This window comes from Panthera pardus, unplaced genomic scaffold, assembly GCF_024362965.1.
Source record: "Panthera pardus isolate Hobbes unplaced genomic scaffold, ASM2436296v1 HiC_scaffold_6, whole genome shotgun sequence".
NCBI lineage: Eukaryota > Metazoa > Chordata > Mammalia > Carnivora > Felidae > Panthera > Panthera pardus.
In genome coordinates, this window is record NW_026526991.1 from 113960993 (window position 1) to 113987595 (window position 26603).

Here is a 26603-nt window from a genome sequence, read left to right on the forward strand (position 1 = left end):
GGAGGGTCAGAGAGAGAGGGAGACACAGAATCGGAAACAGGCTCCAGGCTCCAAGCCATCAGCCCAGAGCCTGACGCGGGGCTCGAACTCACAGACCGCGAGATCGTGACCTGGCTGAAGTCGGACGCTTAACCGACTGCGCCACCCAGGCGCCCCTGGAAATGTAATTTCATAAAGACAAAGAGAGATATAGAAACAGACGTTAAACTTGAAGCATTCCTTCTTGGGAAACCATTATAAGCAGGATATGATTGGACAGCAGCTTAGAAAGCCTCTGAAAAGTGACTGTTTGCCATACCCAGGAGCACCATCTAGAACGGACGTTTGCTAATCAAATATAAACCTCCCGAGATGAGGCCCCCGACCGCCCCATCAGAGGCTCTTCTAGATTGCTATGTCTCTACACGGTTATGACTGCCGCTGATGACAAGAGAGAATTACAAGTTATTCTCAGGGTTAACTGACAAACATCTTTATCAGAATTCCTGGGGCCGAGCAGAGAAGAACCTATTATGGTATGACTTTCAGATCCAAACTTCTGCTACGTTAAGTTATTTTACAGCTTCCTCTGATTATAGTCTCTCAGAGGAAACACAGTAAGGAAACCGTGAATGCCTGATAACAGTCTTTTATATATTTTAAAGGTAGCTAAGTATTATTCAATTATGGCTACTTACATTTTAAGCACGCAGTTTCCTCCACGTATAGATAACGGCTAGCTTTTCTCCCGTGCCCACTTCCTCTATTCTCTCCTTAATCTTGGCAGGTGCGGGCGTGCGTGCGCGTGTCTGTGCCCGGGTGTGCACACACGTGTGTGTGTGTGTGTTGGCAAGCGAGGCTTGGAACAACACAGTAGGTGCACAAATAGCTAAAGTGCGTGCAAACTGACGGACTAGAGAATACTTCTCTTTATGGTCTCTGAACACGGATGTAAACGTAAGCTTCCAGAAGCATCCTTTCTATATCGCCAGAGGGAGGACAGAGATGCCATATAGGATGCGCTCGAGAAGTATCTGTCGTTGGTTAGACGGCAAAAATTAGGATACAAGAAAAATCTGGCACCAAGTCATTTGATAAGTGGAACGCTGTCTGTGCAGTTTTAGGACATTCCTGGTTTTCCAGCTATGAACCTATCAGTCCTGCAGGGACACCTGAGGCTGCCTGTGCGGTTCTTCCTGCACCACGGGAGTGACGTCTGTGCAAAGCCTGCGGCATCTCCATCGTCACGATCTGCCAACTGAGACCACTCAGGAGTGGTTTAGCATCAGGGGAAGGTCTCTGGAGTACCCGACTGAAGGGGGAAATGCCAAATCTCTAGAGTTACTAAATGAATGGCCTGTGAAGAGAGAACAGGTTTGGGGTACACGGTCAGCACTCACCTCCCTCATCCGTAGCCCCTTCATCGAGGGCAGGTAAAGGTCAGACATCCACATCTGGTCATCCCCTCCTCCCCGTCCACCCTGCCTTCCCCTAATCAGCCCCTGCTCCCTGTCCCCATTGATGGGACAGGGCTGAGATGTGCCAACCAAGGCCAAAGCCCAACTAATGATTCCTTGTCTCAAAAACGTAAGAGGCATGGGTGGCAGTCACCAGGGCCGTCTGGAGCTAAACCGTCACATAGAGGCAAGAGCGGAACAAAAGTCACTGTGAGCCAGTTACTGGAAAGCAGGGACCGTCAGCCAAGGGAAGAGGCCAGTCTGCAAAGGAGGGAGCAGAAGCGCAGGGAGATGCAGAGACAGGAGACAAGGTGGGACCCAGCGTGAAAGCGCCCCCCAGGGGAACAACTCACAACCCTGAGAGAAGTCACCTGACTACCAGCCTTGGCTCCTAGTTTTCTCATTCCCCACTTCGGCGAGGCCCAGCCAGGCTCCATTTCCTCCCTGCAGTGGGCCCCGAGCTGCCCCAGTACGGCCTCACGAAGACTTGCCCCGTCTCACTCAAGTGGGCTAGATTGTAGATTCTTGCACCCACAGAATCTACAAAGGAGGGGAATTTTACCACCGAGGCCGTTCGGCCTAGTGGGAGTTTGGCCGAGTCCGTGACTCGCATTTCCTTCTCCCTCCCTCCCTGTTCATCCCCCAGGAGTTGGCATGTGGACAAAGCCGTCAAAACTGCTACCTCAGCTGCCCGGCGCGGAAAGCCAGCGCCCCTCCCTGTCACAGTGGAACCTTCCTCCCTACCCCCAGCCTCACACAGGTCCTCCCGCTGGAAAAACCTCCTCCGTTTCCCACCCCGCTTTATCCCAATGTTCCGAAATGCTCAGCACTTCCACAACTGCCTTGGCATGAAAAGCACTAGGTTTCATCCAATTTATCAAAAGAAGTTTTTCTGAGTGTTTTAATAAGTGCAAAATTCCTTAATAGGCTTTAGCAAAACCAGAGGTGAATCAGAAATGGGGGTCAGCTTTCAGGAAGCTGGTGGCAACCCTGGAGGGGCACAAGGGAGCCAGTCATTCCGACTGGGAGAGCTGAAGAAGCCACCAAACTGATGGGTGGGGCTTCCAAGGGGAGTGGGAGGAGGGCCCCAGGTGCTTCTAGGCAGGGCTTAGTGCCGGGGAACACACGGTGGCCCTGCGTGCTTGGCACCCTGAAAGCACGAAAAGGCATAGGGCAGGCAGGGCAGGCAGGTCAGGCGTGGAGAAGGAGGCCTGCAGGGCCATACGGAGATGGGGGGTGACGCTGCAGGCGAAGGGGGTCAAGGACCCAGTGCAACACCCTGCACGTAGCTTTGGAAGGGAGCTCTCTCCTCACTAATTCAGATACGTGTGTACCAGCAGGAAGTGACTCTTGGGCCCATGTGCACCACCTGAGTACAAGAGCTTCTCAGCCAGCCAGCGGCTCCTTCAGCTCCCCACATGACACAACTGTCATGCTCTGCCCGTGTCGGGATCTCCGTGTCACTTGATACGGTAACAGTGCAAGCTCAAAGCACAGCCTCTTCGGCCAGGTTGGGAAACATGCATCCTGCATGTTTGGAAATCTAGTCAAGGCTCCATACTTGTGGTTTTTCTTTTTTTCTTTTTTCTTCATTTTACTGGATATAACCAGCCCTTACATAAGAAACTCTGTTGTAAGATGATGTTAATTCGCGAGGGAAAGGAAGAAGCGCCATCATGCTCCCAAGGCAGTCTTGATGTTTAAGCCACACCCCAGATGACAGAGAGAAGCCACGTTGTGCACACGTATCTGATCTAGGTGATTAGATTAGATTAGATTAGATTAGATTAGATTAGATTAGATTAGATACGACACGACAGGATGCATTCCTTAGGCAGCTCCCCAGACAGGAAAGGGACACAGCTGTGCCCTGGGAGCCACCGCACATCCCCTCGTGCCCGTAGAGAGGGCGGAGGACAAGGAAGTGAGAGAGGACAGTCCGCCACAAGGCAGCTGTGAAAGGAGCTTGGAGAAATGCAGGCCCCTCTCAAGCAGGGACAGGCCCCACCCGGGGAGAGCTGATCCGGGCCCGACACCGCTATGGAGCAGCATAGCACCGCTATGGAGTGGCCTGCCTGGCAGCCTGGAGCCTGGGGCCCAAGCCAGGCTTCCTTCCGAGTGGCCCTTACAGAGTCACCGAGGGCCTCTGGGCTTCATGTCCTTTGGCTATAAAATATGACTCTGCTAACGTGCTCTCCTAATAGAATAAAACAAACCAGGCTTCTTTTGGCCCCCGTGGCCTTGGAAACCACTTTGACCACCGCCTTCTCTGGGAAGTCCACGAGGGCCCCGAGGACTGGCCTGGGGTGGGGGGGATACTCTCTAAGGCAAACCTCAACCCTCCTAAGAGAGTGCAAGAGGGTACCCTCGTGATGCTTCCCAGCCACCCTGATGGCGTGGAGTTGGGGCCCCACCTGCCCTTCCCGGGCCCCCCTGCCCCTCCAGACCTGGAGCCCAGCCCAGAAGAGTCGCCGTGTGGGACGGGCACGCAGCAGGACCACAGCTGCCCTGGTCGGCAGCCTGGAGGCTAGCATTTGGCAAAGCACCATTTGCTCATCCAGATTCAGAGTTCACAGAAGCCAAAGTATTGTTGGGTTTGCTTTTTCTTCAGTTTTCAGGCTTTAACGATCAGCACCTCTTTATTTCCTCTCAAGGCACTTTTTTTTTTTCTCCTGAAAACGCATTCTCCTGCCTACCTTTCTGTTTGCTTTTCTGTTTGCCTCCTGTTTTCAGGTCTCTATAAGCTACTAAAGAAAGAAAACATCTTTTCACTTCAACCCAGGAAGGCTTGCAGCTGGTCTCGGAGGCTTTGGGCACTGGCATGGATTTCTGCGAACACGTATGCATCTTCTGTTTTTACCCTACAAGGCAACCTTCAGTCTGACAGCTAAGATACATCTCAGAAGGTAATCAGCCCCCCTCAGAACTGGGGGGGACATGGCCAGATCTGCCGAGAACACGGTCGTCTGTATGAAGACATCCCAGTGCCACACGAAGCCACTGAGCTGAGCACTTTTCATGACAGAAAGAAAGACTGCCTACAGATCTGATTATGCCTACCTACCTAGGGGCTGGGCTGTGAGTGCCTGGGGTCCCCAAAAACCTGTTAGCACAAAGGGGCTAGAAAGTCCTGAGCAAGTTGTAGACGAGCGTGGGGGCCACATGGCCCACACAGCATTCTAGAGGGGACTTCACTAACCCCCACTGTGGGACCCAACTCTGATCTCTGATCCAGCCCTCTGAGATTGAGGGAGCCCCCACACAGCCTCCAAGGGCCATCTGTAGGGATTCCACTGCCCCAGTCTTTACCTCACTACAAGTTGAGGACTTCTGCCCCTCAACAGTGGAAGAAAGAACTGAATCCACGAGCACATATTAAACACACTGTGTATCCAGCAACCATAACAAACTCCGTAGGAAACACACAAGAAGGGGAGACAAGGTACAGCCTCAGGGCCCCGAAATCCAAGGTGGAAGGTACAGATATACTCAGCACAGAGCTAGAAGCAACAGAGGGCAGGACAAAGTCCAGCACAAGTTTGTGTAGTGGTAATTACACTAATTCTCTAATTCTCAGCCAACTCATCCGAAAGCAGCCTCTTCCAAAATCCAGGGCGGGCGTGTTTTTCAGGGAACGTGGCCAAAAAGAGACTTAGGCCCAAGACAGTAGTGGACACATGTGTGAGTCTGAAGGGCAAGGTTAAATAAAAGCAGTTTTACGTCCCTTTCCATTGTGGGTGTCGTCCTGAACCTGGCCACTAACCCTTGCCAGAGAAATGGTTCTGACGTGGCAACATAAGTCTGCTTTCACTGCACCACGCACGTGGAAGGCAATCACCTTTGCTTTTACTCGATGATGGGGCTGAATGCTCTAAATTTTAAGAATGAACCCTCTCCCTTCCTCACCTGAAAGCTGTCAACCAACATGGAAAATCCTCTCTGGGAAAGGTGAGTTTTCACCATGGAAGCCTGCTTCTTTCCCTCTAGACTGAACTCACTCCCCTTTTAAGTTTGCTTGGCTTTTTGTGTGTTTGTTTCCCTTGAAGATAGGCCTCTGCTTCCACTGGTTGCTTTGGTCCCTTTCTTGCCGGTTATGCACAATTACATAATCTGCTCTACAGAGGCAGAACCCTCCTCCTCCAGTCTGAGCCTGGTCCTAACGCAGCCCTGGAGACAAACGCACTTTTATGAAGTGATGACAAGGGTCTCCTCTAGGTGGAAACCGTGTGCATGAGGGCCACAGGGCTCCCCTCTCATGCGGCTCTGTGGCAAGCCGCCCAAATTCCCTCTTTTTTACCCCCGCCTCTGGCCCCCCAGCCAACCCGCCCTCTTCTTTGTTGTAGGAAAACACCCACAGATTGCAGCTGTATTCAGATGGGACACCCACATTAGGGCCAGTGTGTGCAAGGGAAAGATGGGTTGGAAGGCAACGAAATTACACAAATGTACAAGAAGAAAGGTTTTCTTCTTCACACACGGAGGGGGACATACACCTCTTCCAACTCTGTAACGTACGCAATATTGAAACATATTAATTACTAAGGAAGCCTGATGCACTAGGAATGTGTGCCTGACAGAAACTAGCTTCTCCAGGGTTTTTAAACGATTCCTAGCGAAGGCAATATGAGGAGATTCTAAGGGAAAACAGAGGGTGGGTATTAAAATGCCATGGGTTTCCCATGACAGAATTCACCTGCTGACCACTGTTCATCGAAGGCCTCCCGTGGCCAGGCCCTGTGCTCAGTGCGGCGAACCCTGCACCCGCCCCCCCCCCCCCCCCCGGCCCATGGAACGAAGCGCCCCTGTCTCTCACCCTTCCCCACCTCTCTCTGAAGGATCAGTCTTGCACACCTGCCGCCAAGTCCCCGAGACAAAAGAAAACGGCGGGCTCTTGTGGGAGCTTACCCCGCCTCACGAGCTCTAGAAGCAGAAGCGCTCTGGGGCTCCCCGAGGGCTCTCCGTAGGTGGTGGCTGTCTTCCGAGGCGCTCACGTGGCCCTTCCCTGGGGACGGCTTACTGGGGGGGGGACCCGCGGGGCCATCCTCACACCCATTCAGCAGGCCCTGGCCAGCTCGCGCGCGGGTCCTGGCGTGCCGGCGGCCCTCGCGGTCACCGTCGTGTGGCGCCGGGATGCCTCTTGACAGCTTGTATCCATGAGAAATCAGGAGGTCCTCTACGCTGTACATAATGCGCTGGCTTCATGGGAGCTCGGCCGCCGGGGACCGTCGCGTTGGCAGGACCCACCCTGAAGGGACAACAGAGAGGGTTCGTGAGGGGTGTCCGACTCTCCCCGGAGCTGCGGCTGACACGTCCTCCTCCCCTCGCTCCCACCAAACTCGTCCCCGGCTGGGAACGTGAAGGAATGGGGACCGCTCCCCCTAAAATTCTGCCCCGTCTAACTCACTGGGGATGGTGCACGTGGCACGGGCTCTGCAGGATGAGGCGGGAAACCGGGGGACCCCACCCTGTGCCGGCTGCCTCTTGCAGAAGAGTCTGGACTAGCGTTGAAGCAATGAAATGATTAACAGTGTCCACCATTCCCTTGCCCCGGGCATCCAAAAACAATGGGCACGAGCAGTGAAGGCAAAATAAATACAGATGCGGAAGCTGCAATTACCTCGTTGAGTTTCTAAAATGAGAAACTGCCAGTGTCCGGCTTTACCTTATTATACTTGTCATCTTGCAGCCATACCTTTTGCTCTCAAAGGGCAGAGCCGGATCTCTAATCAGCACGGAGCTGTGATCCACCCTGGCGCTCTGGGGGCTCTGGGGGGGCGGCCACACCGGGCTGCTGCGAGCAGAGCCCAGGTCTCTGGGCGCATTGTGAGAGACCACGGGCCCGGCTGGCCAAGCACGCACACCCAGCACGCTCCACAATCCCCAACTTCTCCCTTCCAACGTGAAATTGTTTTTAATTTTTTTTATGTTTGTTTATTTTTGAGAGAGAGAGAGAGAGAGAGAGCATGAGCGGGGAAGGGGTAGAGAGAAAGAGGGAGACACCGAATCCGAAGCAGGCTCCAGGCTCTGAGCCCGACGCGGGGCTCGAACTCACGGACTGCGAGATCACGACCTGAGCCCAAGTCGGGCACTTCACCGACTGAGCCACCCAGGCGCCCCTGTGACGTGAAATTTTCAAGACTCAGATTTCTCGCCAACAAATCCTGGGGCAGCTCTTCCCTCTGGAGCCACTGCCCAATCCCACCGTGGTAGATGAATTCCACTTGGGCAACTTCCCCAAGTCAACCGGCCCAGGGCAGCAGGACCACGGAACAGAAGGAACCTACCTGTGAGCACAGGTGTAAAACAGGCGGGGCCGTGTTTATTTTTACCCAGGGGAATCTTCTTTCCCGTGGCTTCCGGCTAGTGGGGAGCAGCCCTGCGTCCCCGGAGGTTGGGCCGCGGGCCAGGCCTGCAAGAGCTAGGCCAGAGCCGGCCCCACTTCTCTGGTGGACGGAAACGGCGCCGTGGCAGCCCCCGCGAACAATGGCCAGGAAATGCCTGCCGGCCTGTGTGCAGGTGAAAGGGAGACACATGTGCTTCCTGTCGGGGGAATTCTTACGGAGGCCCATCCCACAATTCTGCTGACCGGGCGCGTCCTCGCTCTTCACCACATGCTCCGTTACGGTGGCAGAAAAGTCCCGGCCATCAGCGCAGAGAGCATCGAACTCGGGAAGTCGATCACTTCCCACGAGGCCCCCACATCTTATGGAAGGCTGACAGGCCCTGGCGGTTACTGTAGCAGAAGCCATTCCTGACGCTCCTGCTGCACGGCTCGCAGGGGTCGTGCCACTTGGGCCGTTCACAGGAATGGAAGGACCAGAGAGGCGAGCCTGTGTTCTTGGATTCCACTGCAAGTCACTGGACTGCGGTCCACAGGGGAAAGTGATCCCATTACAAACACAGGGAGGGCTACGGGAACACAGAGGCAAGGCCACGAAGGCGAATCCCTGTTCCGTGCGGTGCTATACCCCCGGCATCTAGCACATAGCCTGCTCTCAATAAATAACTGTGGAAGGAACGCACAAAAGGAGAAAGGGACATTTGAGCTGGGTTTCGAAGAATGATTAGGAGTTCACTAGATAAACTGCATGTGCGTGTGTATGAGAGAGGGAATTGGTATATAAAATAGATCTGGGGTGCAATTATCTCATTGTAGCATTTAGATCAGGGAGAGCCCCCATAGATCGGGCCCCCCCCCCCCCCACTGACTGGCTTCATGTCGCTCATACAGTCGGCACCACAGTAAGCCCTGGGATGTAGGTCTTATTACACTCAGTTTCTCTTACCGTGTCAGGCTCTTTAAAAGCCATGTACCATGCAGGACACAGGGGGGCAGGCAGCGCCCACGGCACAGCCCCCTGCCAGTGCGCAAGGAGAGAGGGCCCTCACCAAACACACACGCGGCCCCTCTTCTTACTGGGCAAGGAGATGGTCTGGTTGGTCTGGTATGGCCACGTCCACGTGGACATTGTGTTTAACAAACCCTCAAGTGGCATGACGACCCAGGCCGACCCATAAACCTCTTTCAAAAAAGATCCAAAAGGTAAGAGCCATAACTCGAACTTACAGGTGTGAGGTCAAAAGCATACTGGTTATTGGGAACTCCGGACTTGTGTTGCCTCACGGAGGCCAGGTGCCTCTGCGGAGCGGGATTACAAAGCACGCCAGCTTCAGGAAACCGGGCCTAGAGCCGTGCGGGAGAACAAAGAGGAATGGGCATACCCGCAAGCCCCACAACCCAAATGGGCCGTCCCAGCCACCACCCCGATCCCCGAGGACTTCTCTCCTTGGGCTGACACTCTTCGCCTTCTGATCCCAACTCTTCCCCTGGGCCTCCACCTCATTTCCACCCATGCTAAACACCACCTGAGACAGATCTGGGAACAGTCACATGGGTTTTCCAATCCCTCTCACCGTCTGCTTACTGTCTTTAGCATCCTCATCTACTTAAGACGGAATGGGCTGCCTCAAGAGGTAGCAAGCGCCCCATCACACGTCAATCACAGCGGCCACCGTTAGAGGAGCTGGCTTGCTGAGGAGACAGGCATCCAATGAACTGGACAAAAAGCTGTCCCTTTTAAAGTCTCTTTCTGATCCTGAGATCCCAGCATTCTAAATCAACAGTATTTAACTGATCACCCACCCACCGACTCACAGGGTGGCTGTAACTACAAATACACAGCAAAATTTGCCATAAATGTAAATTATTATAGCATTGGATTTAACAACTTTGAAAGGTATGGGTATGGCTCAAGTAACAAAGTATCAGGGGTGATCCTTTTAATCCTAGTGCTAATGCCACTGGCACCCAGCCCCAGCTATGACCCCTGGAATAAGTCACTAACTATACCAAACCTCAGTTTCCTGATCTGCGAAATGGCAATGCTCCCATCTGCCCGTGCCACTAGACTGTTTGAGGACCAAATAAAGATATATAAAAGTATAAGTCACCACGTAAATCCAAGATTGTGGATTTATCATGCTACCGTGGTTCTAGTTTGTCTCTGAAGGGTTAGTACTTGCTTTATGGAAAGACTTCATATTAGTTATTAATTTTCGCCATGAAGTTTAGACCATTTCCTCTTGTATCCCTTGGGATCTGACTTTTGATTTCCAAGGTCAAACCTGCTTTATATCACCCACATATCTCATCTTTTGGGAATGGATATTTCGATCTCCATCCAAGTCACTTAGAAGAGTAAGTGGTACTTTGGAGAGCCCAAAACATTGAAGCACAATTCCTGAGTGCTTAGAAACCACCAGACACTCAAAGTATAATGAATAAGACACATACTTTGCCCTTGAGAATCTTACTATCCTGCTGTACAGACAGCAGGTAAATAGGCAGAAGGGACCCTGACCCAGTCTCAAGGGGTCAAGGAAGCTTCTGGAAGGAAGACTGAAATCCACCTCAAGGTGGATCTGCACTGTAAGATCACCCTGTAAGTATGATTGTCCAGCCAGTTCATTTAAGAAATGTTTTCCTTCCCTACTTTGGTTCGTTACCTTGTTCATCTAGGAAGAGGGATCAGGACAGTGAAGGTGCCTGGATAGGATCTCAGGGAAGGAGGGGGCTTTTAGCACGAGCTGGACCAGGACACAAGAGACAAATGAGCTCACTCTAAATATTTATTTTTTTTCATTCTGTGAATATCTAAATACCATTCACACAGATGAAACATTTAACGTAAGAATAAACATGTTCAGAGAGAAAGCACACTTTATTTCATTTTATGCTCCCAGCAAACTTCCTAAGGTAGCTACGGATGTCTCCATTTTGCAGACAAGAACACTGAGGCTGAGGGCCTGAGCCTGTAAGCGCAGATCGGAGGTTCAAACACAGGTCTGTCTAGCTTCCAAGCCCTCACTACTATTTTAGGCTTACCCATCTAAATTTCCTTCCTTGATGACAATAGAAGTTTCCTAATTTACCAAATACTGCCTAAATATAAACAAGGAAAAATGAAAGGCACGGTGACATTAAAGTGCAAAACTAGGGGCGCCTGGGTGGCTCAGTCGGTTGGGCGGCCGACTTCGGCTCAGGCCATGACCTCACGGTCTGTGAGTTCGAGCCCCGCGTTGGGCTCTGGGCTGACGGCTCAGAGCCTGGAGCCTGTTTCAGATTCTCTGTCTCCCTCTGTCTGCCCCTCCCCCCACTCACGCTCTGTCAAAAATAAATAAACATTAAAAACAAGTTTTTAAGTGCAAAACTATACTTAAAAGGAAAAAAAAAATCTCCTTTCTTCTCTTGGGTTAAGATGGCTCTTCTACAGGATTCTTTCCCAATACACACCAGGGCACACACACATATGTACATATGCACACACAGCCGCAAGGCCTGATGCCTCACTTGACTGCAAGGTTTTGATGGCAGTGTTTGTATTAATTTTCAATGCCCAGTAATAGGACTCATTCACACATAGATCACGTCATTGCTCTGTGACCTTCAGTGGCCCTCTTTGGTCATTTTTGGATTCAGGCTCCTACAGAGCTATCGTGAAACCTGTTGTGTGAACTGGAGAAGCAGACAAACTACAGCTATGGTAAATGGGAGAGGAGTGAGTGACCTCCGAGAAAAAAAAGCCACCTACATTCTAAAAGAAAAACTATCGATCTAGAAATAGTCACTCTTATCTACAACACTGATAGAATCTGGGCTTCATCTGGGCAAGGGGAAACCACAAAAGCGTCTGGGCGAGCAGGGGAAAGTGTGCCTGACAATCAGTATGGTGGGAAAGTGGACAACTAAAGTGGTTAGAGCACAGACAGACGTGCAGACGAGCAGTTATGTCTCTTCTCTTGTAACGTGCAAGGCTGGTAGCAGAGGAGATGGGGGAAAAGGAATAATACAAGTCATTTTCAAGAAAACAAGTGTAATGTCTTACTTGGCGACTAAGATAACGGTCATTTAAGAGAAATGCAGAAATCAGAAATAAGTGTCGGTTGGAGAAGATGACAGGTAATTTGATTGTAATTTAACCAACCCAGTCCCATACATTTTTTTCTCCAAATCATTTTTGAGTGGATTTTCATCAGATTATTTGTCCTGTCCAAAAAACCGGAACGAGACCACTTAAAGTAATCTTATTTTGTGGTAGATTTCGAAGTTCTATTCAATATTAGCCATTAGCATTTAAGCAGAGAGCTGTCCACCCCTTCATTGTAGGGATGAATTTCTGTTTCTCCACGTTGTTCAATATGTATCTGTTGTGTTGAATTGAGCCTGAGACACTGCACAAAAGAAGGGAACATCTTTGGGCTTCAGTCTTCTCTGAAGGTTCTTCGGGGTCCTTCTCGTTCTAGAAATCTGTCTGTCTCTCTAGCCTATTCACCCTTGTGATGAACAGCATGTGTTTCTAAGTCAGCTGGCCACAGTAAAAAGGGTACAGCTTGTGGCCATGACACGGAACAAAGCTAAATAGGTCATACGAAGACAGAACCTCTGACCTTGGCCCCATTAGCACCCATAGAGGCCAACCAAGAGAGCTGAGCAAAATGGTCACATACGAAGAAGAGGAAGAGGAGAGGGTGGGGGCTCAGGCCATGGAGTACACCATCCAGCAACTCTCCACCCAGGGGTCCCGGAGGGCAGGTGTTGCACTCTTATTCCAACTTAGGTTGGTCAGGACACTTGTTTTACACTGAATGTGCTAGGCACTGGGCTGTACTAAAGAACATAAAGACACAAGGCCAGCCAATACCCTCCCTTGCAGATGCAATGGTCTAGGTTGTAGTATGTCGACTAGGGGCTCATCACCAGGGTAGACGTTGGCAAATGGATGTTATTTCATAACAGGTACCAATTCCTCCTCCCTCTACAGCCTTAAAAATAAAAAATAGTTTTTGTTCTCGTATTTACAGTTGTAAGGCTCCCCACGACAATGAAATAAAACTATTAATAAGCTCATCAGATCAACCAAAACTCTTCTTCCTTTTAAAATTTGCCTAGAACATGAACTGAAAATAAAGGAAAAAGACAAATACCCAATTAAAAATGTAAAACAAATTGGGACACCTGGGTGGCTCAGTCGGTTAAGTGTCCGACTTCGGCTCAGGTCATGATCTCACGGCTTGTGAGTTTGAGCCCTGCATCGGGCTCTGTGCTGACAGCTCGGAGCCTGGAGCCTGGAGCCTGGAGCCTGCTTTGGATTCTGTGTCTCCTTCTCTCTCTCTCTGCCCCTCCCCCACTTGTGCTCTGTCTCTATCAAAAATAAATAAATGTAAAAAAAAATTTTTTTTAATGTAAAACAAATGATCACTCTCACCAGTAATCAAAGATACGTAAAGTAAACCCAAATGCCATTATTCACTGGTCAAACTATCAAAGTTTCCAGAAGGCAGTATTTGTTGGTAAGGGCATGGTAAGCTGTAAGGGTTCTCCTATTTGTGGGGGCATACGAATGGGGAGGGGGGAAGTATCTGTGTGTAAATGGGTATTTCCTTTCTTAAAAGTGATATGTTATAAAACCTTCAAAAACCTGAAACTCTAATAATCTCATTTCCTGGGATCCATCCTAATGAAATAATCAGAGATACCCACAAAGTCTTCTATAAAGAGACTTACCCAAGTTTCAATTATGATGACAAAAAAATTAGACCAAATAAATGTCCACTTGAGATATGGTTAAAAAAACAAAACAAAACCCTGATGCATCCACACAGTAGACTAGAATATGTACACACATGTATAAAATTATGTTTTCAGATATGCAATGGCACAGGGAAATGCTCATGGTACCACGTTAAACAGAAAAACAGGATACAAACCCTACATTCAGTGCAACAGCAATTTCACACACACACACACACACACACACACACACACACACACACACACACACGCGAGAAAAATCACCAAAAGGAAACATATCAAAATGTCAACAGTGGTGTTTTATTCTGGTTTGCTTTTCTTTTTTAATGTTCTTATTTATATTTTACTGTATTTTACAGTGACCTGTCACGAAATGCATTTGGTAGAGCCATATGAAGTAATGCCGTTTTCAAGGAAAAAAGGGCCATATGCTGACACTTTCGTGTACTTTAACTTAATATGATCTCACCATCAGAAAAAAAAACTTAGGGGTGCCTGGCTGGCTCAGTCAGTAGAGCATGTGACTCTTGATCCTGGGCTTGTTGAGTTCGGGCCCCACGTTAGGGGTAGGGTTTACTTGATTGATAGATAGATGGATAGATGGACAGATAGAAAGAAAAACAATTAAGAACAGTTTCTTAGGTAGGATTAGGAAAATGTATCTTTGAAAATATATTACGTATTTGGCAGTCTCAATGAAAAGAAACACTGAAGAAAAAAATAAATGAGCAATAAATTACATAAGGTTCTAAGGGTCTAGTATACGGCACATGGGTCTTATCTGCTACAGAGTTTCTTAACCTGTTTCCAGGAAGCCTAAAGTTACATGTTCTGCTGATAAAAATCTAATACAAGATTACAAAACAGCATTCTAAAGGTCTTGATTAGACATTGTTACTCTTCTAGAAAACCTAAAACTTCTCAGTTGTGTTCACTGACATTCCATATTTAAGATGTAATTAGTCCCTCAAGTTGTTGGCCGTTCACTGTAAATACTTCTTCCACTGACAACTTTTCAGTCTAATGTTATGATTAATATATAACAAAGTACTTTCTTTAAACAAGAGGTAAATAGCTAAGACCTAACGGCAGGATGAAGCACGTTGCTAACTGACACATGGATATTTACTGCTTTCTATGTACTTTATTATGAACAATAGGATTGCCATTTCTCTTTTCCATCTTAATTAATGAAAGAAAGAACTCAACAGTTTCAGTGTAAGCTCTGGTGCGGTGAAGTGCTCACACGCTGTTGTTACCATACCACAATACTGTGACGACCAGATCTTGTCAGGGCACTCAAGTTGTTAAAATCTTCTCCACATAAAAAGCATATTTAATCTGTGAAGTAATAATTTCAGTATGGTAACCATTCCTGAGTTAAGTTTCTTCAGGGTGACAAAAAAAAAAAAAAAAAAAAAAAGGAGGTGGAAAACTTGGGTCTCAGATCAAAAGGACTTCTGGAATGCTAATCTTGCTGGGTTGGGTCGGTGTTAAGGCACTGATTCCAAAACAGAGAGAGACAAGGGAAACAAAGTACCAAATGTTATGCACTTTATTTTTTTCATAAATATTATCTCTTCTAACTTCTTTTTTGTCTTTTCCCCCAAGACCTGAGTGAACACACACACACACATACACACTCCCGTCTTCTCTTTCACCTCTACGTTCTGTCACAATTATTGCTTTGGTGACCCCACCCCCTTTTTATGAGACCCTAAGTACCTCATTAACATTTCTCAAAGATTAGTAGTCATTAAGAAGAGGAGTAAAATTGGATAAGATTTTTTAAATCTTCTGGAATTTCTGGCTATTTGCGAAAATAACCATAAAACTTACAATAGACTAGAATTTAATCCCACTACCAACATGCATGTCAAACTCCACATGTAAAGATTCCTGGAATAGTCTATTAAACTTAGAACACACTAGTTTTCTTTGAAAATATCTTGAGAACAAAAGAGCCAAGGTTTTATAATAATGTTAAAGTTCAAATCATTTCATAAAACTTGTAAATTATTTTCTAATTGCAAAAGTCATGTAAAGTTATTCTAGAAGTAAACGCTGCAAAATTCAGTGTTGAAGAAAAAAGAGTTCCCAGTAACCCCACTGTGCCAAGAGATAACCACCAACAGTTCGGTTTCTATCTCTCCTATTCTTTGTATACATGCAGTTGCTTTCTCACTCTCCTTTTTTTTTTTTTTTCCCTTCTTCGAAATGTATCTTGGTATCTCTTCATTCTTTCATTTACGTACAGAAGAAACAAGCTTATAGGTAAGCTACAGAGAGATCACCAACAAGCAACAACTTACAAGGATATTTCACGGTCTAATAATTAATCTTTACTAGTTTAGCCTGCCTGTGACCAACTATATTATCTACAGAAAGTTTTTGGAGAATATATTTAAAGAAAGTAAAGGTAATAGTCCAAATGCTAAACAAGATACCACAAATTTAAATCAAGATAACTGACGTTTCAGTATCAGGGCAGTTCCTGTATTTTTTACATGACTGTTAGTGGTTAAAGGATATATCAAAGTATTGGAGACCCATCTGCCCCCCCCCCAACCCCCTCCCCGGGCTGCTGGCCTTACCAAGTGTCCCTCAGCACTCCTTAAGTTGGTAAGCTCTTGGAACAAAACATAGCAGCAAGGTTTTAATGAGTGAGAGAACCCTTCCCATCCAAAAGGTGAAAAACAACATCTGTTACCAAAAAAGTAAGTAAATAAATAAATAAAAAGAAACATTGGTAATGGGATCAACGATAGACCTAAAGGATTTCAGAGGCATAGTCTTCACTTATCAAAATCAAAACCACAACAGAACAATTGTTTCAACGCAACACTCTGTGTTCTAAACTCTCTCTAGATTAATTAGCGTGAAATCCCGCCAAGCTCATTAAGGGAGAAATTCTGGACTCCTACAGCACGACTGGTGTTTACTGTCCTCCCAAACTACAGGACTCTCCAACAAGGACAATGGGAACTTGGCGGAACCACAGACTTCTGGGCTGTCTTTACTGATAGCATTTCTAGTTTATTTTTAAGCTGCATTTAAAAAAAATTATAGTCCAAGGATCTTTTCAGATTTGGGTGTTTTTTTTTTTTTAAATGAAAAACTGGTCCTTATTTACTCTCCTTGTGTACCTCCAATCTCCAGTTACATTTTGTAGCTATTGAACAATAAGCCATATGCTTCTGGAGTCTGTGACGACTCAGATGCGTTATTAACTAACTCTGATTAGCTTGTCAAGTCCTCCAGAGCATGTGAACACTCGGGCACTTTAAGTTATATCCCAAGGAGGTAGAAAGACAAAAAAATTTTGGTTTGTTTTTTTTCTTCTTTTTTTCCTGGCACAGGCTTTCTCCGCCCACCCAATCCCCTTAAATCTCTTGGGCCTGCCAAGGGCCTGACCTTCCATTCTCTGGAGCACAGGGTGAAGTTTGCCAGGAGGAAGGCCCAGCAGATTAAGGCCTCTGTTCAACAAATATTTGCTCACCCACTCTTGTGGGAGTGAAAACTGTTTGCTACAAGTTGCCTCCCCAGAGTAATAGTTAGGGACCTGCAGGATGCCTGTTTAGTTGGTGGCTAAGAATTAGACACCTAATAGCAAGGTAAATAGAAAGTTCAAACCCACACAACATTATGAAAAACCACATGAATTTACCAAATTCCCAATTTCACATGAAAACCATCACAATTCTCCTGAAATAGAATCCGCATATGAGTTCCAAAACACTATACATGCTTGCCTTGCCAAAGGGCCATAATCCAGTCATCTTAACTTCTAAAACTGCCTGACTCAAGGCACTGTTTTCCTGAAGTTTTACCTGCATAGCCTGTGACCACTCAGTTTTGAATACTGAGTCTGCCATTTTTGTCTAAGTATTTCTTGCAGCCTGACCCCTCCCACCCCATCTTCCAACCCTCACCTCAAATCCCTAGGATGTCTGTTCTTTGCAAATCTGAAAAGACAAAAAGCCAGAGAAGGAAGGCCTGAAGATGACACACACACACACACACACACACACACACACACACACACACACCCTTGAAATTGTGTGGTCCACATTACTCCATCCATCTCCCTAAGACAGGCCAGGCAACTAGACTAAGGGAGGGAGAGGTGAGCATGGGGGTAGAGGGAGGAGATGCCGGGGATGGCCGTGAGGGTGGCAGGGTGTGTGTGTTGGGAGGGGGAAAGGGAGGGTGATCTGCCTAAGCTAATTCCCCAAAGTCCTCTGCTCCTAGAGAGCACGGATGAGCAAGGAATGGGGCATGACCAGGTCGCGCTGGCGAGGAGTTCTCATTTTTCTTTTTTCCAGTAGTGAAATCACAGCTCCTTTCTCAAAACCCCAGAGGAACCCAAGGGGGCTGGGCTGCTACCTCCAGTGACAAGGACCAAGAGCGGTGCTGAACCTCACTGCGGTCAGGGCATCTAGGCAAACCCAGGCATTCTAGGGTGAACTGATGGCGACGGGGGTGGGGTGGGGGTACTCAGGAGATCCAAGTGCGAAGACCGGGCGCAGGCAGGCAGGCTCCAGATCCCATAAACGAGCTGATTAACGAGATTTACAGCACTCTCAGGCGGGGCTCTTTCCTTTCTCCCACCCTTTTCTCTCCCCCCCCCTCCACCCCCAACTTAACCACCAGCAGCCGGGGAGGCCCGGCAGCCCCGGGCAGTTGCTGGGAAGCAGCGGCGATTAGCGCCCTAATCCCGGGTCCTGACCCGGCAAAGCGGTGGGCGCGGAAGGCCGGGCGGAGACCCGAGCAGGGAGCGCCGGGCGCGGCAACGAGCTCCCAACGTCCCGCGGGCAGGTCCGGACTGCCGGGGGGGGGGGGGGGGGGGGGGGGGGGGGAGAGGCGGGTAGGGGGCCACCGTGGGAACCGGGGACCTCGGAGACTCTGAGCAGCGGCTGTCAGTTCCTGGGGTGCTGTCCGCGAAGTCGGGGCGCGCAGGCGAAAGAGCGGGCTGGCCGGAGCCGGGCCGGCAGGGAGGACGCCGAGAGCCGAGGCAGCGACCCCCGCCGTTCCGGGCCCTCCCCGCGAAAGGGGCCGAGCGAGCGCTAACGCCAGCCGCGGCCCTCGGCGCGGGACCCGCGAGTCCCGCACCCGGGCTGGGCACCTGAGGGGCGCGGACGCCCCCTCCCAGCAAAAGCGAACGCTCCCTCACCCCGAGGCTGCGGGCGTGCGGCCCGCGGCGGCCGGGCCGGGCACCGTGTGGGACGCCCGGGGCTGGGGTGCGGACGCCCCCCAACGCCGGGGGAGGCTCGCACCGGAGCAACGTCCGGGCTGGAGAAGTTGGGGGCGCGCGCGGGAGGCTGGGGGCGAGGCCCGCGTAGCGCCGTGGGAACGGGCCAAATGGGCGGCGGGAGTCAGGAGGGGCGAGACACACCGGGACTTACCGAGCGGCTCCCTCATGCTGCCCCGCGCCGCCGCCACCGCCGCCGCTCCGGCCGGCCGGGGACCAGCGCGACCCGCCCCGCTTGCAGCCGCCGCGGCGGAGCATGCCCGGAGCCGCCGCCGCCCGCCCCACCCACCGCCCGGCCTCGCCCCGCCTACATCTCCGCCCACCGTCCGGTCTCGCCCCGCCCACATCCCCGCCCACCGGCCGGCTTCGCCCCGCCCATATCCCCGCCCCGCCCGCTAGGCGGCCTCCAGGCTCTGGCTCTCTCCGCGGGAGGGCGGCACCCGAGTAGGGAGCCTAGCTCACCCGCCTCGGGTGGGCCCTGCGTGGGTGGGTCTCCCCAGAGGTACAGGTGACTGGACCTTCTTTCTCTTTCCCTGTCACTTAGGTTTGAGCGGCTTCAACACTGTGCGAATGTCCACACGCACACACACACACACACACACACACACACAGATACATACAAAACAAAAATATTCGTATACAGATGCACACACTCATATATAATTACGCAAAGATGCACATAAACACACCCATATGCAGTCACACACAGATGCATACAAACACCCTCATTCGGTCACAGGCAAACCCACACACATATACACACATATACACACTCACACACAAAGACACACATACAACACAGACACACACAAACACCCATACACACACACTTTCAGAAAAACACAATCATGGAAGGTGTGAGGAGCAGTAAATAATGCCGGGGACAACAGCTTAGTGCTTGGGATTTCCTCGTTTAAAAAAAGACCTCTAAGAGCCTTAGCTATAGGCTGGAGACTTTAGAGGTCAGTTAGTTTATCCTCTCTTGTGATAGATGAGGAAACTGAGGCTAGGAGTAGGATATGCCTAAAGGCAAGAGTAAGGAGGAGGTCAGAGGGAGAGTTCAGAGCAGAATAAACAATTATTCGTAGCCCACTCCACGTTTCCCTGGCAGCAGTGATTAGACCACTGCCAGGTCCACTCAGGGGCAAAAGTCCTCGTACTTTGGCGAGTAAAGAAAAGACATGAAGAGTTCAAGTTTGCTGATGAGTTGGAGAGAGAGAGAGGGTGTTGGCTAAGTCAAGTCCAAGGGGCAAACATGGATGGCAGAGTAGACTGGAATCCCTGCAGAATTTTTAGGAAACCTCTTAGCCACACCGTGGATTTAGTGTCAGAACAGCATTAACACATGAAGCTGTTTGCACTGTCACCATGGGCGACCCTGGTCCGAGGATTGTTTTCTTTTGATCCTCACTACCGGGACTGGGGTTCAGGGAGGCACACAGAAGTTGCAGAATCAGGCCAAAGACCCTTGCCCTTAACCCTGACTATGGAAGAGTATATAGGCCAAGAGAGCAAAAGAGCTAAACACACTGGAAAAGAGAAACAATCAAATCTGATGCTGTGTGTGTGTGCGTTATCTACCGCACATCAAGCATACCGGGGAGACGGTGCAGACAGGACAGCGTGATCAGGTGCTCAAGGAAGAAGGTGTGGATCCCGATTTGGGGTACTTCTGCCACTTTCTAGATGTGTTACTTTACTTCTGTCCACTTCAATTTCCTCTCTAACAAAATGGGGATAATGACAGTGTTCACCTCCTAGGAAATGAGAATTGAAGGAGGTAAGTAAGGCCTTTTGAGCACTCAGCATAGTCCTGGCACATAGTGAAAATGTAGAAAGTGGCAGCCCCTACCATGGAAAGTTCTGTGGGCTGAAGCCAGCAGGGGAGGCATTCTGGGAGGGCACCCTGGAGGACAGGTGGGTTGTGTCTAGGCAGAGGCAAAGGGTATCATCTCCAGGCTGGAGGAGTTAAGATGAGAAAAAAAGACAATGAATCGCAGAGGCTTTTCTGGAAAATCGTAATCATACACAGTGGTGACATTGCTTCTTGCCATAAACACATCTTTCAGGGACAAGTGCTTCAGTGACATACAATTCCCATTTGTCCTCAATTTGTCAAATCAATGAAATAACTTCTTCTTCTTCTTGTGGAATGCCTATACGTGCCCAGCACTATGCAGACACATATGGAGCTCAATATTCCTGCGAGATCATTTATCAGCCCGAAAACTGATTAGAACAATGTTATATTGTTGGATTTCTGGGTCACCCCCGCAGAAGTTTTATAATGTCACTGAAATGCTATATAGTTGCAATAGAGAAAACACAGAAGCAATACTAGCAACTAGGCTAAACATACCTAAATAAAGTTTAATAAGAAATTGTGTCTCAGCAGAAAGGTTGGTAAAGGCAGATTTCATTAGAGGAAGTTAATGAGATTGAGATACTGTAGATTCTGAAGAAGATGACGGTGCAATTTCAAAGATTTTTGTGGTTTCTGAGCGCTGGCTCTTTATCATGACAACCTCATTTCAAGATGTTTTGCTTCCCTCTTTCTCCAGCACTGATGTGTCACCAGCCCTGTTCTATTGCTTCCCAACCATGACTAAGGCCATTTCAAATGAACAAGCAAATGAAAACATGAGGATAGAAGGTGGTGGAGGGGCTGGAGAGCGAGGAGAAAGGTGGGAGATTTTTTCAAAAGATTTGAAAATAGAAAAATGAAGAAGGAGGTAAGGTTGAAAAGATACATGAGTATGAGTAGATAGTTGTCTGAGTTACAAAGGGGAGGGTGGTGCTTCCCCAGATGAGTATGAAAGTTGGTGAGGTCCATCCATTGGGCAATTTGCCACACTGGTGACCGGGGCATAGACACGAGGTGGTGGACAGGATATGTGAGAAGCCAGCTGTACATACGCATGTATGCATATGTTGGCGGTTATGATTTTAGAGGAAAGGAAATTTCTTCGTTAAGTCAGGATTTTGTCGCTCAGAGACCACCTGTGTAAGTTTTATTTTGACTGTAAGAAGAGTCACGTTCCTTCTCCTCATTGCCACCCACCCCACTTCTGTGCAACTTCAGTCACTTGCTCCTACCTACTTGATTCGGGGAGGTTTAAACACAGGACAAAAATATCTGTCTGCTGCTTACGGGATATGTGATATAAAATATGATTGAAAACAACTTTGAGCGTGATGCTGTTAGAAACCCAGCACCGGCTAGGGAACGTGAGCCAGATTCCAGCCCCGGGTGCCCGAATGTCTCCGCCTTTCTCTGAGTCCTGGAGAAGGGATTTCACAGACTCAGGAAGGAACTTGGATTATTGAGTCATCAGGGCAGATGTGCAATGACCAGAGAATGCTTAATGGCCTCTTAAGAAAAAAAAACGAAAAAAAAAAAACCTTGTTTCTTTAACTCCTTGCCTTTTCAAGGACCTAGAATAACCCTCTTCCCTCCTTGCTTTAGGGCTCTTTTGTGATGACCTAATATACGGTTTCCTTTCGTTGACTTAGATATTCTTTGATGTTTTTCTGAGTTTGAAAAACACTACCAGTTCTCATTTTTTAAAGATTAATGTCCTTGATAAAAATCTTGAATCCTTCTCGTTGGCTTGTACTAAAAGTCAGACAATAAGTATTATACAAAAACTACAAAAGGTTTTATGTCAACAAGTGCTAATAAACCTTATATATTTTTTAGATACTGACATGCTCTGTATTAATTCAGAGGCTATTCTGCATAATTGTTTTTGGCCATAAACTGGAAATCTGTTTCTCAAACTGCGTTCCATGGACCACCTAATTTCAGATTAATGTTGGGTTTGACTGGAAGCCGAATGCCTGGTCCTCATCCACGTCGGACACAATCAGAATTTCTAATTACCGCAGTTGGGACCCAGGAATCTGTACTCTTAAAGTGAATGTCCAGTAAATGTCCAGATGATTCTTACACAAATAAAATTTGAGAAGCAAGAATAGAGCACAAGAAATAGAAAGAGTGTGTCAAAACTTAACAGAATGATAGGCACGGCTCAGGTCATGATCTCACGGTTCGTGAGTTCGAGCCCCGCATCGGGCTCTGTACTGGCAGCTCAGAGCCTGGAGACTGCTTCAAATTCTATGTCTCCCTCTCTCTCTGCTCCTCCCTGGCTCATGCTCTGTCTCTCTCTCCTTCAAAAATAAATAAAAACATTTAAAAAAATTAAAAAAAACAAAATACAGTAGTCATCAACATCATTGTATGATGGTGAGGAATGGTACAGCGATGCCTCCTGTGAATAAAATGCAATAGATGTTTGTTAACTGTTGACTTAGAAGATTTGGCATCAACCCAGACAGGAAATTGACAATCCTGGGGATTAAGAGAAGAATAACAAATATTTTTAATCATATACCTTCACTCTAAGGAGAATGAATCTGCATGGTTATTGCATAAGAAAAATCATTTTTAATCATTTGCTATCTCTTTGTTGGCTTTTTTCCTCCATGAGGCTACACATTAATGGGAAACAGCCTAGCTCTGCCTCTCTCCCAAGCCCTGTCGCCACCCTAGCAAAGGGTTGCTGTTTACTAGTGGTTGACAGAACATTCCAAGCATCCCCCTGCCTGCAGTCTGCGATTCTTTCCCAGATTCATTAAGGAAACCTTGTTTTCCTGTCCTCCAGGGAATGACAGTGGCTGGCTGGGATCCCACTGGTAGAAGGGAGATGCACACGTGACTTCAAAAAGACAGTGATGTGGCCGACATCAGAGTGGTCCAGACATGGGCAGCCCTGAGCCGCCTCTCTTGCCATCACATACCAGCTAATCAGGGATCAAGCAAAAACAACTCTAGCATTTTCTTTAACCCATACAACTTCTTGGGGTGCCTGGGTGGCTCAGTCGGTTAAGCGTCCCACTTCGGCTCAGGTCAGGATCTCATGGTCCGTGAGCTCAAGCCCCGTGTCAGGCTGTGTGCTGACAGCTCAGAGCCTGGAGCCTGCTTCGGATTCTCTGTCTCCCTCTCTCTCTCTCTGCTCCTCCCCCACTCATGCTCTGTCTCTCTCTCAAAAATAAACATTAAAAAAAAACATACGACTTCTTATTAAAAAATGGGAACTATGTGAACAAAAAGGATACAAGTTGGTTACCAACATTCATTGAAAAAAAAATGCAATGCTTCCATTGGGGGAGAGAATGACATATTGGCCTCTTATTAAGTTGGCAATGGCTAGCAACACAAAAAGGACACTGACTTGGGAGGGAGAAGTGTGAACTACCTTTCATTTAATGTTTCTTTTCTTTTCTTTTCTTTTTTTTTTTTTAGTTTATTTGTTTAATTTGAGAGCGAGAGAGCATACGCAAGAGCATGCAGGAAGGGCAGAGAGAGAGGGAGAGAGAGAATCCCAAGCACCGTCAGCACAGAGCCCGACACGTGCCTCGAAGTCACAAACAGCAAGATCACGACCTGAGCCGAAATCAAGAGTTGGATGCTAAACCTGACTGAGCCACCCAGGTGCCCTCATTTAATATTTCTTATGTGCCAGGTACTTGCTAGGTCTTGACTTGTTGTCTTTCACGTACATAAGGGCAGCATTTGTTACCAGGGTGCTCTGATTTTGAAGAAGTGCTCCTCGTTGAGTGCTGAAGATATCGGAAATCTCCCATATAAGAAAGCTTTCTATGACTTGCTTGAACAAGCTTGCTTGTTCGCCTCTGTGAAACTTCTCTAGCATCTTGTTTAAGCTCTTGGTACAGCATTGATCGTGGCATGCCTTGCATTTGCTTCATCAACCCATGTGTTAAGTTCAGCTACTAGATTCTGAGTTCCTAGTGGAAGGGATTGTCCCCTTCCACTAGGATCATCCCCATCCTAACCGTGTTTTCTTCACCCTTCTGCTTGTCTATTTGGCATCCATCAATCACAGTACAGGGCCAACCTGATGGCCATGGTTGTTTACAACCCCCTGGTGATGTAGAGCCCATCCTCTAAACCACCTCCTTATCTACCTATCACACACCAAGTCAGTGTCTTCCCTGACCTAATCGTCCCAGGCAGCCCCTATCCTCTCCACCTGCCTCAAAACCTACTAGAGTTATTCAAACCCTCTGCTGATTCCCCAGCCCTGCCTTGCCTTTTGCACAGAGACCTCAGTAAAGGCTGTGGTCTGTGCTTTTCTCTTGCTTCTTTCTGCCTCCTGATGGACACTGGTGCTTCCCCCTGTGGTCCAGCATGGCGTGCCATGCCTGTTTCTAGGGGAACAGTGAGTGACTTGAAACTTTTCTTTCATTTGTTTTGAGAGAGCATGCATGTGAGTGGTGGTGGGGGGGGGGGGGAGGTTGGTCAGAGAGAGAGGGAGACAGAGGACCCAAAGTAGGCTCTAGAGCTGACAGCAGAGAGCCCAATGCAGGGCTTGAACTCACGAACCACGAGATCATGACCTGAGCCGAAGTCGGATGCTCAACCGACTGAGCCACGTAGGTGCCCGGGAACTTTTCTTCCAATGGTACTTACATCTTCAGGTTGTCACTCAGTCACCTTTATAAATTAAGACCCAGGTACAAATCAGTCCCGCTGTTTACCACAACTGAGCACCATACCTTTGGCAGCTAGGTGAAACAGCTATCTGTTGAATTGAATTGGTGAGTGCCTCGGAAATGAAGGGTGATCATTTAAACTCACACTGTGCAAATACAAAGTTGTAAATCCTTGCCATACGAATGGGGTCCAAACACTTAGGTGAGGGCTAAGGGTTACCACAGGAAAAATGGCTGGCCAGCACTTTGAGAAAAGGGCTAGGTTTTCTTGAATTATTTCTGTCTGTGTTAAATCTGTTTGGAGTTTTGCTTTTGCTTTTTCCGTGTTCTGTCTTAAAAACAGCTTACTCTCCTCAAACTCTGTTGATGAGCCTTTCAAATACCTGGGTGACATAGAGATCAGGCAGATTGCATGCTATTTGTGTCTTTGGTGTAATCCAACAGAAATTAAATTTTCTAAAAGCAGGCAATATACAACATGCAAATAAGAGAGGGCAAAGGGAATAATCAGTTTGTAGGAAGGCAACAAACAGACATGAAACATAATTCAGGGAAAAGAAAATAAATTGGCGGAAGCCAGCCTTACATCAACAGTAGTTAAAAAGTAGCCCAGCGTCTCATTTGGCTAGAACATTGGTTAACAAGTTCCAGAATAGTTACTGCCATGTTTCTTTTGTAACCCACCCTCCCCTGATAACTGGGTTCATTTTTCCCCAGTCTTTGCTGATAAGACCCCGCAAGACTCTCCATTCCTGCAAGTGCCATCACTGGGGCCTCTCCTGCATGGGGACCAGGAGCACATTTTCTTGGCGAGAGGCCGAACTGAGTGCCTTTCTCAAGACGGCAGGAACTGCATGTACTTTCTACTTTTCTCAAACTAGTGAATGTATTCATTCTTTGTCTAAACATTTTTATAGTCTTCCCTATAGTTCTTGATGCCTGGAATGTGCATCAGACCTTTAGCTGAAACCACCAAATACCTGAAGGTTACCATAACTAACCAGTCACAGATGTAGTATTAAATCCAGTCCTATTCTCCTCCCTTCTCTATACAGCATACACTGGAGCTATAATATTATACATTCTTGGAACAGATGATATTCATAAACACAATGACTATCCTTTCCAGAGAGCACTGCCTTATCCGTGGTCAAGGGCCACCTGCTTATTTTATCGGGGGCCACCTGTTTACCAGTAGGCATGCCTACTTATGAGGTTATGATGGATTTTGTATGTGGAAGGATTCATTTAAAATGTAGAAGAACATTCCTAGTTATGAATTCTTCACGGCTACCCCTCAGTAAATTGT

At 48.1% G+C, this 26603-nt stretch overlaps 1 protein-coding gene across 4 annotated transcripts in view; it reads right to left on the reverse strand.

Annotated features, from left to right (window-relative positions):
* JCAD (junctional cadherin 5 associated) overlaps positions 1–26603 on the reverse strand; it is an 82638-nt gene that overhangs the window by 23471 nt on the left and 32564 nt on the right. For 2 of the 4 annotated variants that reach the window (XM_053894605.1, XM_053894604.1), the window contains exons 1-2: positions 18933–19062; positions 6342–6681 (exon numbers count right to left, since the gene is read on the reverse strand). In XM_053894605.1, the coding sequence (XP_053750580.1) occupies positions 6342–6622 (281 nt within the window). In that variant the 5' untranslated portion in view covers positions 6623–6681; positions 18933–19062. Of the gene's footprint in view, positions 1–6259; positions 6682–18932; positions 19063–26603 lie in introns of those variants that run through there. The other 2 variants (XM_019465234.2, XM_019465235.2) reach the window with 2 other exon arrangements.